The 18,445-nt window shown below is 41.6% G+C and overlaps 1 protein-coding gene across 10 annotated transcripts in view; it reads right to left on the reverse strand.

Annotated features, from left to right (window-relative positions):
* Positions 1–685: 685 nt before the first annotated feature.
* Positions 686–18,445, reverse strand: part of STN1 (STN1 subunit of CST complex) — a 46,156-nt gene continuing 28,396 nt past the window's right edge. For 9 of the 10 annotated variants that reach the window (XM_047826027.1, XM_047826029.1, XM_047826028.1 and 6 more), the window contains 3 exons: positions 16,978–17,100; positions 13,602–13,674; positions 686–1,464 (listed from right to left, as the gene is read on the reverse strand). In XM_047826027.1, the coding sequence (XP_047681983.1) occupies positions 1,307–1,464; positions 13,602–13,674; positions 16,978–17,100 (354 nt within the window). In that variant the 3' untranslated portion in view covers positions 686–1,306. The remainder of the gene's footprint in view (positions 1,465–13,601; positions 13,675–16,977; positions 17,101–18,445) is intronic. The other variant, XM_047826031.1, reaches the window with a different exon arrangement.

Consider the following 18,445-nt stretch of genomic DNA (forward strand, 5'->3'; position numbering starts at 1 on the left):
AACCGCTGGGATGTTATTCCAGGCAGACCCCGTTCTATGGGAAGCTTCCGAATGCACAGAGGACACAGGGCAGCCATCTGGGTAAACGGCTGTTAGAAATATGGCAGATGTTTGGGTCAAGTCAGAAAGTCCACAACAGGAAGCAATCTGTTGGTCCTAGCCCTCAGCCTGACATGTGAAACTGCAGCCAACTTGTGAGTACTAAAACCACTGCATTTCCACATAGAGCAGAACGACTCTGGAGGCCTGCGGGCTCTGCAGCAGAGCCACTGAGAGCTTGTTACGTCAAGAGCAAAGGCAGCAGATGAAGGCAGATGTGCCTCTTTGAAACGACTGTAATTAACTCCAAATCTTTCCTGACACTTCATTTTTTTTTTTTTTGCTGGCTGCGTTTGTCGATTTGTCATTTAGCTGTTAGAACAAGCCTGCTACATACCTCAGATTCCACCACCTGTCTGGGCACAAACAGAGTGTTCGTCTGGATGGTGTCGGGACGCCCTGTGCGTTCAACAGTAACCTTGAGAGTAACATCTACCAGCCAGGCATTTGGCTGAGAGCTTCTAAGGACTTCAGGGTGTTAAAGGACAATGTATTTAGTCACATATGTCCTCAAAGCGTTAAGGAAATGTACTGAGACATCTTTTGATTCAGAAGGAAAGTAAGGAAAAGGAGCAACACAGAGCCATGCCTTAGATCCATTTATTCCCGTCTCTGGGTGGGTCTGTAAACACCATTCATCCGAGGGCTCAGGACACACCACTGGTACTTGACCCTTGGCAATCATAGGTGAGTGATACTCATCCAAGAATAAGTCCCCTACATTAGGTTCTTAACCACTGGGAGAGGCCTACAAGAATGTAGCTGATGGTCTGAAGTTCGAAAAGGTTTTAGATCTGTGTGCTCTGGCTATATGCTCTTCAGTTCACTTTACCACGTGACATTCCTTTACCCTGATAGGGCCTCAAACCACATGTACCCCGATTCAGCTGCCAACACTGTTTCCTCCCCTTCTGCTCCAAGAGCAACGCCCAGTCCAGTCAGGAGGTCGACAGGACAGGTTTCTCTCTATGTCACGGCGGAGACAGAAGTGACTTTATCCCAAGGATACAGCAGCGAGAGGGCAGCCTACAGAATTTATGCCCAATTGCATTCCTTAAATGACTATATTTCATAGTTTCTTAGGAGGTAACTGCCACCAGACCTATCAGCCTCTGTGTGATGTTTAAAATCAGAGCCTGGGAGTGATTGCCGCCCGGTCTTCCTCTTCCTTGGCCCGGCTCCGCCCACGCAATCTGCCGGCGGCTCCTCAGAACGCTGTGTAGTAGTGCTCCATGGTGCTGATGATGTCACTCTGGTCCTCCAGGAGCTCCAGCACTTGCTGCAGCACAGCTTCGCTCAGGCGCGGGCTGACGCTCAGGCGAGCACAGGCCAAGATGTGCTGGAAGTGGCAGCCCTTCTCTATGTCTGCAGGAAAAAGGCAGTTGGCTAAGCTTGGCACACCTGTCAGACCCTCCTCCCGCTCCTCCGTCCTCCCCCTCTGAGTTGAAGTCCTTTTCCACGGATCCTGAGTCAGAACCTGCATTTTAACAAGATCCGCACGCACATTAGGGTTGGAGATGTACTGGTTTAGATCATCAGCAAAAACAAAACAAAAACCCTGTTCTTAGGCCCCTAACTTCACGACGGTGACGTGGACCCATTGCTCAGCTCAGGCCTTCAACCTTCAACGATTCCTAATCAATCACTTGTTATCCAGAACCTAATGGATTTTTAGTGTTTGCTCATCTTTTTTCTCTAGTGCAATTTTTTGCCCCCCCCCCCCCCCCCAGCTTCCCAGGTGGGAGCCCTCTTGAGACTGACAGGAGAGCTGGCTTACAGCAGCCTCTGTATTCTTTCCCTGCCTGCTGGAGATCACAGGTAAGCAATACTCATCCTGACTGATGCTACACCATGGAGAAGAACACCATGGTCTGTTCTCTTTCTTCTTTGCCTAGGCTTCCAAGCAGTCCTGTCTATGATGGTTGTGTTCTAGTAATCCCTCACCCTCCACACCCAAAAAATCCAAGACCATTTTGTACACCAGGAAAAAAGTTCAGGGTTAGGAGCCTCTTTCCTATTTGAAACCAATGATTTAGAGTAGTGGAATGCACGGTGAAGTTGTGACCATTAGAGGATCCCGAAATCAACTTAATGGGTTGTGATTAAGAGAGACGGGTATAGGAAATTATAAAATGTACTGCATTATAGCATACGTATTATTTTGTATTTATTATATACTAATATAATTTATTAGTAGTATTTATTATATACTAAATATATAATTTATATTTATTTATTTATTATGTAGTATTTATTATATACTAAATATATAATATGTATATTATATGTATATATACACACATATTATAGCTTTGTGTGTGTGTGTGTGTGTGTGTGTGTGTGTGTATAGTGTACTAGGTCATGATGTAAAATGCATTTGTAATTCTGAGTCAAAGTCAAACCCCATTATCAAAAACAAACTTTCCCCAGATTCACTTAATGCCCCGTGCAGGGCCAGGCTTGGCCTCTCACTATTGTGTCCCCAGCATCTGGCACACAAGCTGCTCCATATGGTCACTGAATGTTGTTTTCAGAGAACAAAATGCTTTAGGCTCCAGGAAGGTGATTAAAGAGGTATCATAGTGTTGGGCAAAGGCATGGTTTGGGAGTTGGCACACCTCTATGGCCTTGGGCAACTCATAGCATCTGAACCCATTTTCTCACCAACAGGGAGGGGAACTAAGAAGGGGGTGAGGGAACCTCTGAGGTCCTTTGTAGCTCTACAAGAATTTCACAAGCGGTGCCCCTGAGCTAACAAAGACTTGCTAAATTCTGACCTCTAGTGGCTCTGTCAACTCATTACTTCTCCCAGTTGGGGTTACTGTTGAAAAATTTGCCACCTTTCACTGCTTTCCAGGCTGTTTCTTCAACATTCATTTGCTAAAGATTTCTGGAACATCTACTATGTGTGTAGTGCTAAGCAAGGAAGAGCAAGTGGTAGATGGAGAGCTGACTCCGGGGTCCAGCAGACCCGAACTCAAGTCCTGACTCTGTCTGGGGCAGAGTGGTTCATTATTCTGGGTCTGTCTCCTCACCTGTAAGATGGGAAGAAAAATCACCTACTTCCTCAGTGGTTGTGGGAATGAAAGGAGACCTGTGGCAGGTGCTTCCTACACAGGAATTACTAGGACTCAGTCATCATCTCCATGACCTATGAAGATGCACATAACCTAGTCCCTGCTCTAAACCTGATGCTTCAGCTCTTCCTGAGAAGGGTGATGATGGAGGGTGGAAAGTGGGCCTGTACACAGCAGAGAGGAAGCACTAGGAACTTCACCACTTCTTGGATTTTAATCTATCTTTGCAGGGCCTGGATGCCCAAGCTCAGGGCTCAAGAGGACTTATAGAGACACGTGGGGCCATAAGCAGTGATGTTGACTCCCCTGAAGGCCTTAAACTATTTCTTTAGAAGGGCCATGCTGCTGTCTGGGTGTTGTCTGGGAAGGCTGCTCACAAAGTGACCTTCAAGTCACATGGGGAGAAGGACTGGTATTAGTTTTTCTTTAAGTGTCTGGCAGAATTCACCAGTAAAGCCATCAGGTCCAGACCTTTACTTTGTTGGTAGACTTTTAGTTACTGATTCAATCTCCTTACTAGTCATAGGTCCACTCCAATTTCCTATTTCTGTGTGATTTAGTCTTGGTAGGTTTTGTTTCCAGGAACCTGTCCATTTCAGCTGGTTATCCAGTTTGTTAGCGTGCAACTATTCACGGTACTCTCTTACAATCCTTTTTATTTCTGTAGAACCAATACCAATGTCATTTTCATTTTCTGATTTTACCAATTTGAGTCTTTTCTCTTTCTTCTTAGTCCCTCCAGCTAAAGGTTTGGTAATTTTGTTGTTCTTTTTAAACAACCAACTTTTGGTTTCACCATTTCTCTATTTATCTTTGCTCTAATTATCATTATTTCCTTTCTTCTGCTAGCTTTCAGTTTAGTCTGTTCTTTTTCTAGTTCCTTAGTTAGAAGTTGGGTTTTGATTTGAGATCCCTCTTGTTTTTTAAGTGTTTGTAGCTATAAGGTTCCCCTTAGCAATGCATCTCCTAAATTTGGTGTGTTTTCATTTTCATTCATCACTAGCAATTTTCTAATTTCCCTTGTGATTTCTTCTTTGATCTACTAGTTAAGAGTGCTGTTTAGTTTCCACAAATTTGTTAAATTTTCCAGTTTTGTCATTGGCTTCTAAGTTCATCCATCACACTGTGCTCAGAGAAGATACTTTGTATGATATCTTTTTAAAATCTACTGAGACTTAACTAGTGGCCTAACATATGGTCTATTGTGGAAAATGTCCCATGTACACTTGAGAAGAATGTCTACTCTATTGTTGGATAGGGTGCTTTGTGTATGTCTATTGGATATATTTGATTTCTTCTGGTGTTTAGGTCCTCTTTATCCTTACTTATCCTGTCTGCTTGTTCTATCCATTATTAAGAGGAGGGTACCGAAGTCTCCAACTATTATTGTAGAACTGTTTATTTCTCCTTTCAATTTAATCAACTTTGCTCAATATATTTTGATGGCCTGTCATTAGATACATAAATGTTTATAATTGCTGTATCTTCTTGCTGTACTGAACCTTTTAATAATATATAATGTCCTTCTTTGCCTCTTGTAAACTTTTTGGTTTTGATGTTAGTACAGCCATCCCTGCTCTCTGTTGGTTACTTTTATTTGCATAGGATATCTTTTTCCAGCCTTTCATTTTTTTTTTCAACATTTATTTTTGAAAGACAGAGACAGACAAAGCATGAGTAGGGGAGGGGGAGAGAGAGAAAGAGAGGGAGACACGGAATCCAAAGCAGGCTCCAGGCTCTGAGTTGTTAGCACAGAGCCTGATACAGGACTCAAACCCCCAAACTGTGAGATCATAACCTGAGCCAAAGTCGGATGCTTAACCGACTGAGCCACCCAGGTGCCCCGCACCCTTTTCAATCCATTTGTGTTTTTGGATCTAAAGTGAGTCTCTTATAGACAGCATACAGTTGGATCATGGTTTTGTTTTTAAATCCATTCTGCCAATCTGTCTTTTGAGTGGAAAGTTAAATCCATTTAGGTTTAAACTACTGTCCTGCTGGTGGGTGGGGGGAGGACTTACTTTTGTCATTTTGCTATTTGTTTTCTAAATGCCTTATAGCTTTTTGTCCTTCATTTCCTGCATTACTGAATTCTTTTGTATTTAGCTGATTTTTAAAAATTTTTAATGTTTATTTATTTGTTTGGAGAGACAGAGAGCATGAGCAGGATAGGGATAGAGAGAGGGGGAGAGTCGGAATCCCAAGCAGGCTCTGTACCATCAGCGCAGAGTTCAATGTGGGGCTTGAACTCATGAACCGCGAGATCATGACTTGAGCCTAAGCCAAAAGTTGGATGCTTAACCAACTGAGCCACCCAGGCGTCCCGAGGTGATTTTTTTGAACAAAAAGTTTAAATTCCTTTCTCATTTCCTTTTGTCTATATTCTATAGCTATTTTCTTCATGGTTACCATGGGGATTACATTTTGCATCCTAATTTGAATTTATTCCAATTTAACTTCAACACAGAAAAATTCTGCTCCTTTGCAGCTCTATCCCTGCCTTTGTTTCAGTTTTTGTCACAAAATCACATCTCTATGTACTATGTGCCCAAAAACATAAACTAAGTATTCTTCTAAATTCATTAGTCTCTTAAATTGTATAGAAAACAAAATGAGGAATTAAAAACCAAAGTTACAAGAAGGTAAGTAGACTAATCATTGTTTTTAACAATGTATTAGTTGGGGCACCTGGGTGGCTCAGTCGGTTGGGCGGCCGACTTCGGCTCAGGTCACGATCTCGCGGTCTGTGAGTTCGAGCCCCGCGTCAGGCTCTGGGCTGACGGCTCAGAGCCTGGAGCCTGCTTCCAATTCTGTGTCTCCCTCTCTCTCTGCCCCTCCCCCGTTCATGCTCTGTCTCTCTCTGTCTCAAAAATAAATAAAACGTTAAAAAAAAAATTAAAAAAAAACAACAATGTATTAGCCTCTTAAATCATACAGAAATAAAAAAGTGAAGTTATAAACCACTGTTACAATAATACTAGCTTTTATAACTGCCCACGTATTTACCTTTATTGAGGTACTTCTCCATATGGCTTTTAGTTACTGTCTAGTGTCCTTTCATTTCACCCTGTCAGATGCCCTTGAGCATTTCTTGCAGAGCAGGTCTAGTGGTAACAAAGACTTTTGTTTATCTTAGAATGTCTTAATTTCTCCCTCACTTTTGAAAGACAGTTTTGCTTGACTGACCTTTTTTTTTTTACTTTCCACTTAGAACTTTGAATGTATCAACCCACTACCTTCTGGCCTCCAAAGTTTCTGATTAGAAATCTGCAAATATTACTGATGAGCCCCTGTGACAAGCTGCTTCTCTCTTGCTGCTTTCAAGATTCTCTATTTGTCTTTGCCTTTCAAAAGTTTGATTATGATATGTTTTGGTGTGGGTCTCTCTGAGTTCATCTTACTTGGGAGTTCACTGAGCTTCTTGGATGTTTGTATGTATGTCTTTCATCAAATTAAGGATGTTTTCAGCCACTATTTCTTCAAATATTCTCTCTCTTCTCCTTCTGGGGCTCCCACAATACATGTTGGCCTACTCGATGGTGTCCCGAAAGTCTCTCAAGCTCTGCTCTCTTTTCTTTAACTCCAAGTTTGTTGACTCTTTTTTCTGCTTTTGAATCTCTATAGTGAAGTCTTCATTTCAGTTATTGTACTTTCCAGCTCCAGAATTTCTTTCTGGTTTCTTCCTAGGTTTTCTATTTCCTTACTTAGATTTCCATCTTGTTTATCAACCATTTTCTTGACCTTCTCCATCTCTCTCTTTAGTTCCTTGAACATCTTTAGGCCAGTTGTTTTATTTATTTATTTATTTTTTTTTAAATTTTTTTTTCAACGTTTTTTATTTATTTTTGGGACAGAGAGAAACAGAGCATGAACGGGGGAGGGGCAGAGAGAGAGGGAGACACAGCATCGGAAACATGCTCCAGGCTCCGAGCCATCAGCCCAGAGCCCAACGCGGGGCTCGAACTCACGGACCGCGAGATCGTGACCTGGCTGAAGTCGGACGCTTAACCGACTGCGCCACCCAGGCGCCCCATAGGCCAGTTGTTTTAAATTTTTGTCTAGCATATCTGCCACCATGGCTTTTTCAGGGACAGTTTCTGTTGATTATTTTTTTGTTTTGAAGGCTATATTTTCCTATTTTTTTGTGTATGCCTTGTGATTTTTAGTTGAAAACTGGACATCTGAATTCAATAATGTGGTAACTCTGGAGGGCAGATTCTCCCCCTTCTCCTAGGATTTGCTGGGTCTTGCTATTTATTTATTTTTAATTTTAAGCTTTTAAAAGATTTTATTTAAAAAAATTTTTTTTAATGTTTATTTATTTTTGAGACAGAGAGAGACAGAGCATGAACAGGGGAGGGGCAGAGAGAGGGAGACACAGAATCTGAAACAGGCTCCCAGCTCTGAGCTGTCAGCACAGAGCCCGACGCGGGGCTCAAACTCATGGACTGTGAGATCATGACCTGAGCCGAAGTCGGCCGCTTAACCGACTGAGCCACCCAGGTGCCCCAAAAGATTTTATTTTTAAATAATCTCTACACCCAATGTGGGGTGCAAACACCCAACCCTGGGATCAAGAGTCACACTCTCCTCTGACTGAGCCAGCCAGGCACCCCCGTTTTTTGTTATTTTTTAAAATTATAGGCTGGCTCTATGCCAAGAATCAGCCTCAGGTATAAACTTAAGGTCGTCTCAGGTCTTTTTCTGAGCCTGTATCTTTCCCTGGGCATGTATAATCACTTTCTGATTTTTCCCATATATGCAGTTGCTTTTTAATGCCCTAGTCTTTCTTTTCTGGCTCCCAAAAGGGGAAAAAAGAAAAGTGAAGAGGGGGAGGGGAAGGCACCAGCCCTTTAAGTCCTTCGGAAGTCACTTCAGCTTTTGGGGGAAGGGCTTGCGACAACGGGAGGAAGAGGAAGTGCAACAATGTAACAAATTACATTTGTCTGCAACTCTGTGATCAGAAGCAACAATCAGCAAACAGCACAGATCCCTGATATTTGGAGGACCTGTTCCTTTTTGCCCACCTAGGCTCCTGCAAACTCTGCGCAAGCTATTCCAAGACCATGTACACAGGTGCCTGCCATATGGCTGGGGGAAATGGTACTGACTAAGAGCTGAAAATTGACTGATGTTATCCCCAATTTATTCTCCAAGCCTTCTCCTGGAAGTTGTAAGCCTTCAATAGACTCCAGAGTTCCAAAACAGTTACATTAGACAGGTCTAATTGCAAACATGCAATTGTTGTCTAAATGAAGAGATAGATTGCTGGTGCTTCCTATTCCACCATCTTCCTAACAGTTTCATAAAACAGTAATTTACTTAATCTTCAAAACAACCCATCATGAGGATACTATTATCCCTATTTTGCATAGAAAGAAAGTGAGGCAAAGTTTTGTCAACATAGCACTGGAAGTCCAAGCCACAGTAATCAGAAAAGAAAATGACATAAAAGACATCGAAAATGGCAAGAAAGAAATAAAACTGTCATGATTTGCAGATGACATGATACTATATATAGAAAACCCTAAAGACTCACCCCAAAACCATTAGAACTAATAAATGAATTCACTAAAGTTGTAAGACACAAAATTAATACACAGAAATTGGATGCATTTCTACACACTGAAAATGAACTATCAGAGAAATCAAGAAAACAATCCCATTTATAACTGCATCAAAAAGAATTAAATACCTAAGAATAAACTTAACCAAAGAGTGTGAAAGATCTGTACTCTAAAAACTATAAGACACTGATGAAACAAACTGAAGATAACACAAATAGATGGAAAGATATTCTATGCTCATGGATTTGAAGAATTAATATTGCTAAAATGTCTATACTATCCAAAGCAAAATACAGATTCAATGCAATCCTTATCAAAATATCAATAGCGTTTTTTAAAGAACTAGAACAAGTAATACTAAAATCTATACAGAACCACAAAAGACCCCCAAAATAGCCAAAGCAATCTTGAGAAAGAACAAAGCTGGAGGGATCATGCCCTCAGATTTCAAACTATACTACAAGGCTGTAGTAATCAAAACAGTATGGTAGTAGTACGAAACCAGATACATATTAATGGAACAGAAGAGACTGCCCAGAGATAAGCCCATTTGTAGACAGTACCTTTTAATCTATGATAAAAAAGGCAAGAATATACAGTGGGGAAAAGACCGTCTCTTCAACAAATGGTGCTGGGAAAACTGGACAGCTACATGCAAAAGAATGAAACCGGGCTACTTTCTTACACTACACACAAAAATAAACTCATAATGGATTAAAGACCCAAATGTAAGCCCTGAAACCATAAAACTTCTAAAAGAAAACACAGGCTGTAAACTTTTGGATATCAGCCTTAGCAATATTTTTTTTGGATGTGTCTCCTCAAGCAAGGGAAACAAAAGCAAAAATAAACAGTTGGGACTACACTGAACTTTTAAGAAGCCTTTGCACAGAGAGGGGACCATCAAAAAACAAAAAGGCAACCTGCTGAATGGGAAATATGTCACTGATATACATATATATCATCAGTGATATATATATCATTTCCAAATGATATATCTATAAGCGGTTAACATTAAAAATACTTAAAGAATTCATACAACTCAACATCAGAAAGTAAATAATATGATTTAAAAAGAAGACCTGAATATACATTTTTACAAAGAAGACACATGGATGGCCAAAAGACCAGGAAAAGATGCTCAAGTCACTAATCATCAGGAAAGGCAAATCAAACCCACAATGAGCTATCGTTAGAATGGCCAGAATCAAAAAGCCAAGAAATAACAAGTACTGGCGAGGATGTGGAGAAAAGGGAACCCTCATGTACTGTTTGTGGGAATGTAAATTGGTGCAACCACTGTGGAAAACAGTATATGGGGGTCAAAATATTAAACACAGAAATACCATATGATCCAGCAATTCCATTTCTGGGTATTTATCCGAGGAAAATGAAAATACGATATATGCAGCACCATATTCATTCCAGCATTATTTTTTTTATTTCATTAATTTTTCAAAATGTTTATTTATTGTTGAGAGAGAGAGAAACACAGCACGAGCCAGGGAAGGCAGAGGCAGAGGGAGACACAGAATCTGAAGTAGGCTCCAGGCTCTGAGCTGTCAGCACAGAGTCCAATGCACGGCTTGAACTCACAAACCATGAGAACATGACCTGAGTTGAATTCGGACACAACCACCTGAGCCACCCAGGCACCCCTGCAGCATTATTTACAATAGCCAAGATATGGAAGCAACCTAAGTGTCCACTGATGGATGAATGGATAAGGAAGACGTGGTGTATATATACAATGGAACATGACTCAGCTATAAAAAAGAATGAGATCTTGCCATTTGCGACAACATGAATAGACTTAGGGGGTATTATGCTAAGTGAAGTAAGTCAAATAGAGAAAGACAAATACCATATGGTTTCACTTACATGTAGAATCTAAAAACCAAAACAAAGGGACAAACAAAACCAAACAGAAACGGACTCGTAAATATGGAGAACGACTGGTGATTGCCAGAGTGGAGGCGAGTGAGGGGATGGATGAAATAGGTGAAGGGGGTTAAGAGGTACAAACTTACAGTTATAAAATATAGAGTAAGTTAGGACTACAGTCAATAATATTTTAATAACTTCATATGGTGTCAGATGGTAACCAGACATCATGGTGATCATTTCGTAATGTATATAAATGTCAAATCACTAGGTCGTATACCTGAAACTAATATAATATTAGTGTTGTAGCTCAACCGTATTTAATTAAAAAAAAAAAAAGGAAACTGAGGCACAGATTTACCCAAGGTTACACAGCTACAAAGTGGTAGAGCTGGGATTCAAACTCTGGGCAAGCTCCAGAGCCCAGCTTTTCACAACTCTGCCATGCTGCCTGTCTTTAGACAAGCCCAGTATCAGTGCTTTAGGGACCAAAAACAGGCTTCATGTTTCTAGCCCCTTTCTTATTGTAAGTTTATCCATTACTGAAATACTCATAAACGACTAAAGATTTTATATCCTACCAACCATCGTGATAAGGAACAAATGCTGTAGTTTGTACAAAAGGTAAGAAACACTAAAGGCCCAGTAGGAATGATTAAGTGTTTGAAGATCTAGCTATATGTATAATGGGATACCGTGCAACTATTTAAAAGACTGAGGCACTGTTAAATGTGCTGTTACTGAATGAACTCTAGAAGCCAAGGTTAGATTTAAGATACAGGGTGCAGAACACGCAGCATCATATGCTAACTTTTAACTAGTGTTGTTTTTGTTTTTTTTTTTTAAAGAAACTGTACAAATATGTCCGTCAGTGTTTGCAACATCTCTAGAACAATATGCCTGAAACTAGTAACAACCACTGCATTTGGACTTGGGAACGTAAATCTTGGGGCTCAGCGTTTGGAGGGAGTCTGACTTTCCTGTGTGTACTTTGCACTGTTTGACTTTTTACCATGTCCATACATTATTATTCAGAATCTATATATATTTTCTATGTAAAGGGGTGATCATAGCAGGCTGCAAGATAGTCCCCACGAAGTATTTTTGCTGGCATTCTCAGTTACTCCTGGGAGTAACTCCCAGGAGTTCAGCTCCTGGGACTTTCCTAGTTCTGGGGACTGGCTTATAGCTTCAAGGCTCCCATACACAGACCGAGTGTCACAGGATTTCCACCTTGACGCACACACTCACCAAGGCAGTAGCTGGTCTGTGGGTGAGAAGCGAACGTAAAACCTGCGACTTTTACAGAGTCTCAGGTCACTAGGCAGTTTGGTTCTCCTAAGAAATGAAGTGTGAATTCCTGTCATTTGCTTCACCAGGCACGGGGATTATTTCAATCCATCCTGTTCCTAGTGCAGACCAAAACAGGAATCTGGCCAGGTAGCCTAGGATGAGGATCAGTGCAGGAAGGTTATCTGGGGAGGGGCCTCTCATCTCTTCATGGTTGAGGAACTCCACATTTCACTGCTCTTCAAAGCTCCCTAAAGTGTGGACAGACAGGTTTTCCCCCAACTCAAGGATACTCGTCCTTGTTGCTCTGAATGATGTAAACATCGGCCAGAAACCTTGCATTGAAATAATAGACTGCTTTCAGTTTATTTTAAGATCTGTTGTCACACCATTCTGGGATCTGACATCATAGGTTCTTAAAGGCTAACTAGGGCTGCATACCACAAACACCAGGACTGGAGACCTGGTCCAGCTCCACCTGCTGACTCAGCCTGGAGTAGAGCCAGGCCCTGGGGATTTAGGGGCTGTAAGGGCTGGGGGTGGGTTTCTCTGGACAGAAAGAGGGCAGGCTGAGGAGACCTGCGGTCATTAATAAGTCTTTCCCCCTTCTCTGCCAGCCTCATTTGTTCACAGATGCCAATATTCGTTATTAGTGTATGTTTGCAAAAGACAGACTTTGAAAAGTCATCTTGAAGTCTGATCAGTTTACACAGATTTAAAGATAGGACTAGTGCTTTCTTCTCTAACTAGTGTGAAAGTGGTAGTATCTGTTGTCAGACTATCTACAGTTTGAGTTTCTAACCACTAGGGGTTGACCTAACTCCACTAAAACCAACTTTATTCTAAGCCATTTTCTTCTGCAAATTATCAGGTTCCAAGATGACTGAATTAGTGTTCATAAACTATAATGTCTAGAACCATGCTCCTAAAACTGAAAGTCTTTGTGTTAGAAGAGAGGAAACGGTCTCACTCCGAATACAAGGTAGGATAAGAAATAAGACAAATTAGAGAGAATAAGACATAGAAGGTCAGAAACTCCTAGCCCAGTGGCTTACCTCACTGTACTGGAGTCACCTGAGATGCTCATCTGTCCAGCTCCTGTCCCACCCCCTAATGAATCAGAATCCCAGAGCTGGGACCCAAGCACTGTATATTTAAAAAAGTTCCATGGTTGGGGCGCCTGGGTGGCTCAGCCGGTTAAGCATCCAACTCTTGATTTTGGCTCAGGTCATCACCTTGAGGTTCGTGGGATGGAGCCCCGAGTTGGGCTCTGTGCTGACAGAGCAGAGCCTGCTTGGGATTCTCTCCCTCCCTCTCTCTCTGCCCCTCTCCCACTTGTGTCCATGCTCCCCGTCTCTCTCTCAAAATAAAGAAAGAAACTTGAAAAAGAAAGTATAAATGGAATCTTTTAAATATAATAATAAAAATAAAAATGACAATAAAAAACTCTATGGTTGAGTCTTATGAGCAGAAAAGGTCAGAACAACTGTGCGAGTCTAACACTCACTTTATAAAAGAAGAGACTGAGGCTCAGAGAAGGCAGGTGTCTTGACCAGTCATACTTCGAAGTCACTACTGGGGAAAGCCCCAGGTTTCCTGACTCTCTATCCCAGGTGCTCTCTGGGAGGGAACAACCCCCTCCAGGGCATCAGGGCACCACATACATGTATATTACCCCACTTACGATTTGGTTTCTGACAGTCTTCTTGAATGATATGGTGTATTTTTCTGTGCAGTTCTTTGTCCTCTCTGGTTACCTAAACAGGAAAAACAGGAGAGAAAGCATTCTTAAGCAATAAAGCGGTTGTGTCATCTCGATTCCCAGATTAGTTTTTAGGATAGTTTCTAAAAATTTCCTAATAATCACAAAATAATCCCATCCCTATACCAAAAACCAACAATGTGGTTTTTGACACTTGGCCTATTATGAAACCAGCTCTGTCCCTAAGCAGCTCAAGGCTCTGTAGTTGGTGCAGAGGCATACTCCCTTGGAAGGTAGTTTACTGGGGCCATGATGTCAAGAAAACCTGAAATTCTACACTTTTTTTTAATGTTTATTTTTGAGAGAGAGAGACACGGGGGGGGGGGGGGGGGGGGGGAGAGGGAGGATGAGTGGGGGAGGGGCAGAGAGAGAGGGAGACACAGAATCCAAAGCTGGCTCCAGGCCCTGAGCTGTCAGCACAGAGGCCGACGTAGGGCTCAAACCCACAAACAGTGAGATCATGACCTGAGCCGAAGTCGGACACTCAACCGACTGAGCCACCCAGGCGCCCCTGAAATTCTACACTTTTAAGGAGCAATTTTCTTCCCAAATACTTGTAACACATTCTTGATGTTTCTCACTTGTTTTTATATTGAAAGAGAGACACAAGTGATCAAAGTCTGATCTCCAACCCGGACTCCTTCCTCTGGGAATGACACAAGTCTCCTGTCTCATTAATTTTCTTCTTACTCCCAACCACAAAGGAAAACAAATGAAATTAAAACCGTAAGGAAAGGCTAGCAAGAGAGTAAATCTAGCCCATCCCTTGAAACACTTTTTCTTAAAGGCAAAAATAACGAAGCTCCTTTCTCAACTAGCTCAAGTAAGAGGGAAGCAGTAACCAAATGGGTTTCATCTTCCTTCCATAGTAAATCTAAAAACCAAAAAGAAAAAAAAAGAGAAAGAGGAAGGAAGGAAAAGAGGAAGAAAGGAATAAACAAAAAAATCATGCAAATACATACATGTATGAGGAATTGTCGAACTAGACTTACAAAATGATCAGATTTTAGAACGACCAGATTTTAGAATGAATGGGGATACTGACAACGCCTGCCTTCTCTTGACTCACAAGGTTATTGTGAAGAGCAAATAAGGTAATGGGGGTGAGAGCTGTTGAAAGCAGGAAACTACCAAACAAACAGAAATATCTACATCACAGTGATAACTATTTCCCTGAGGCAAGGCCCTCAGGAAAACAGAAACCTCTAGGACAGGCAAGGAGGTGGAAGGGGAGGAGTGAAGTCAGAGAAGGCGGATGGTTCTGCTGAGGAAAAGAGTCATTATTGCTTGATCACCCCATTCCAGTTCACCCTGATTCACAGGAGGAAGTGCCCTAGCCCTGCCACACCTCAGTCCTGGCCTGCTGCCTGTAGTCATGTAGCTGCTTTCTGCAGACACAGAAGGCCAACTCTGGAGCCTCCAGGGGGAGGGGGAGGAGGGGATGGGATGTGGGGGGAGGCATGTTGAGGTGAGCTGCCTAGCATGGGATTCTCCAACCCTACTAGGCCTTTCCATGCCAGGAGGAGGTGGTCTGCACCCACCTTACAAAGATCAGAATACCCTTTTCAAAGGTTACTCAGGGGCACCTGTCTGGCTCAGTTGATAGAGCATACGACTCTTGATCTCAGGGTTGTGAGTTCAAGCCCTACCCTGGATGGTAGAAATTACTTAAAAAAATTTTTTTTTAAAGATGCTCAAATAGTATTTAAATATATCTTAATTGGGGCGCCTGGGTGGCTCAGTCGGTTAAGCGTCCGACTCTTGATTTCGGCTCAGGTTATAATCTCACAGTTTGTGAGATCGAGCCCCTCAACGGGCTCTGCGTTGACAGTGCAAACCTGATTGGGATTCTCTCTCTCCCTCTCTCTGCCCTTCCCCCTTGCTTGCATTCTCTCTCTCTTTCCCTCTGGAAATAAATGAATAAACTTAAAAAAAAATTTTTTTAAATAAAACGTATCTTAATTAAAAAAAAAAGCTCTCTTAAGTGGGGAAATAACTAGAGTAAATCAACATCATGAAAATGTCCTATTAAGGAAAGCTTCCCCTCAAGAATGACGTCTGTAAATACAGAGACTTCTAGGAGTCCTCACAATTTTGAACTGCCTCTAGAATTGCTCATGACTGAAGCCACATCTACACTACGAGCAACAGTCATGAGAAAGCCTGTTTTTACTGAAAGCTTGGCTCCTTCAATTATTAAAGGTAGGCAGTGAGGGGTGAACCTTTAACTCTGGAGGTTATGAGGCAAGCGAGCGCTTGTACCCCTGGTGGGAATGTCAATTAGTAGAGCCTTCTAGCAGGCCAATCAGACTGTGTTGACCAAATGCTTAAGGTACTTGCCCTTTGCTCCAGCAATTCCTCTTTAAGAGCGAATCTTACCAAAATGCTTACATGAATTCACAAAGAGAGTTATGCAAAAATAGCAATAGCAACACTATCTGTGAGAGCAAAAGTTAGAATCAACATAAATGTCCATCAGAAAGAAGTGGCTAAAAGTGTATGGCAAGTACCCAGAATATGGAATACCACGCAAGGTCAAAAAGATTGAGGAAGATTTAGAAGTACTAACATGGAAAGATGCCTGTGGCGTGCTATTTTGGTACCCCCAAAACTTGCCAGGAAATACTTATTTATTTATTTAAAGTTTTTATTTATTTATTTTGAGAGAGACAGTACAAGTGGTGAAGGGGCAGAGAGAGAAGGAGAGAGAATCCCCAGCAGGCTCCATGCTGCCAGCACAGAGCTTGATGTGGGGCTTGAACTCATGAAACTGTGAGATCATGACTTGAGCTGAAACCAAGAGTCAGATGCTTAACAGAGTGAGCCACCCAGGCTCCCTGCCAGGCATTATTTAGAGCAGTGGTTCTCAACTGTTCCAGGGGACCCCTGGCGATGTCCGGTGATGTTTTAAGTTGTCATACCTGGTGGGGGGAGTGGGCTGCTACTGCTCTCTAGGGAATGAAGGCCAGGATGCTGTCAAACATCCTACAGTGCAAAGGAAAGCCACCTACAGCAAAGAACCATCTGGCCCAAACAGTGTTAATGCTGAGAAGTCTGATCCACAGGATAATCACAAAAAAAGGCACAGAAGCATCTATAGATGTACATGTGTAAATGCACAGACAAGTGTCTACAAGGACAAATGGCACCTTAGATGAGGCTGACCTTTGCTCCTCATTTTACATACCTCCTTAATGATTTTTAAAAACAGTAAATAGGAATTCTAGGTATTCTTAAGGAATGAATACAGTTGTGATTGAAGGTAGGAAGGAAAAAAATAAAGTTGCAGGTCTCTTACATAGTATAGGTTATCAAAACCATCATCTTTCTGGAAAACAAATCCTTTTTCCTGCAGCAGCTGTATAGCATTCTTAAATATACTATGAATTGCCTTGGAAGAGGTTTCATTCTTAACATCCACCTGTAGGAAGAAGAAAAGAGGTAAGTCCCATCTTACAGCATCTAAGAGTAACTCCCTGGACCAGCTGGTTTATGAATGCACCCAACAGGCTTTTAATCTGCTGAGTCAAAAAGATCCAGGTATGTGGCCTAGCAGGATGGTGACATTTAAGGAGGCCTGGGAAGTTTGCTCAGGCAGGATCATGCTTGATAACTGTTCCATACTTTGGTTGTGGGTTTGTTGTTTTTTTTTTTAATTTAATTCTACAATATGAAATGGAAAATCAAAAAGATAATACTTAAATTTAAGTATGTGGTTTATATGTCTTGAACATTTAAAATTACTTCTATTCCCATGTGGGTTTTGATAGAACTGTTTCCTAAACAAAAAGATAATCTTTGATTTTATTTTTTTTTAATTCAGATCCAAAGCATTATATACATATTAGGTCAGTTTTTTCATTAAAATTATGGCTATATGCAATCTCTTCCTAAGGACTTCAGGGAATTTTACACATATTGAAATAAGTTGGGGATTCCAGGATATAAAAAGTATTAAGTAGTCTATTTAATGTTTATTTTTTTTAATTTTTATTTTATTTTTGAGAGAGTGCAAGCAGGGCAGGGGCAGAGAGAGACAGAGGATCCAAAGCAGGCTCTGTGCTGACAGCAGCGAGCTCGATGTGAGGCCTGAACTCAGGAATCCTGAGATCATGACCTGAGCCAAAATTGGGTGCTCAACCAAGCCACCCAGGTGCCCCTCCAACTTAATTTTAAAGAGAGGCAAATAGCTATGTGGAGACCTGTCTGTGAAAGGTGGGTCCATGGGGCTGAGGCAGAGGGGGTTCTAGACCACATGGAAGGAACCTCGGCTGTTGTCAGTTTTCTATCTCCTCAATTTCAACATTTCTCCTCTTCTCTAAGATACGGGTTTACCCAGACAAATTACCAGGTTCATCCTATGTCTTATTTCCAAGGAAGCTAGGCCTTCAACTGTGTCCCACCATGCCTAACTAGACTGCAAGCTTACCGAGTCAGGGACTTTATTTCAACTTGGCCACCTCCTCCCTGGCACACAACAGATAACTAATAAGGTATCTGTGTAATGAATGGGAAATAAATACCCCATTATAGAGGCTGTATCCCTTTTATTATTCCACTGGGGATCTTCAGTCCATTCCTAAAACAAAGTTAAGTGGTGAACAATTGTTCTTCAAGGTACAGATCCATTTTTAACGTGACAGAAATTTGTCAAGATATTTAAAAGATGAGACCACCAAAGACACAAGGCAAAGCTTCTACAAAAGTGTTTAAAGGCAAAGTCCTACCTCTTAAGAAGAATGCTCGTGAAGGCTATCTGGGGCAGT

Source organism: Prionailurus viverrinus, chromosome D2 (genome assembly GCF_022837055.1).
Source record: "Prionailurus viverrinus isolate Anna chromosome D2, UM_Priviv_1.0, whole genome shotgun sequence".
Taxonomy (NCBI): Eukaryota; Metazoa; Chordata; class Mammalia; order Carnivora; family Felidae; genus Prionailurus; species Prionailurus viverrinus.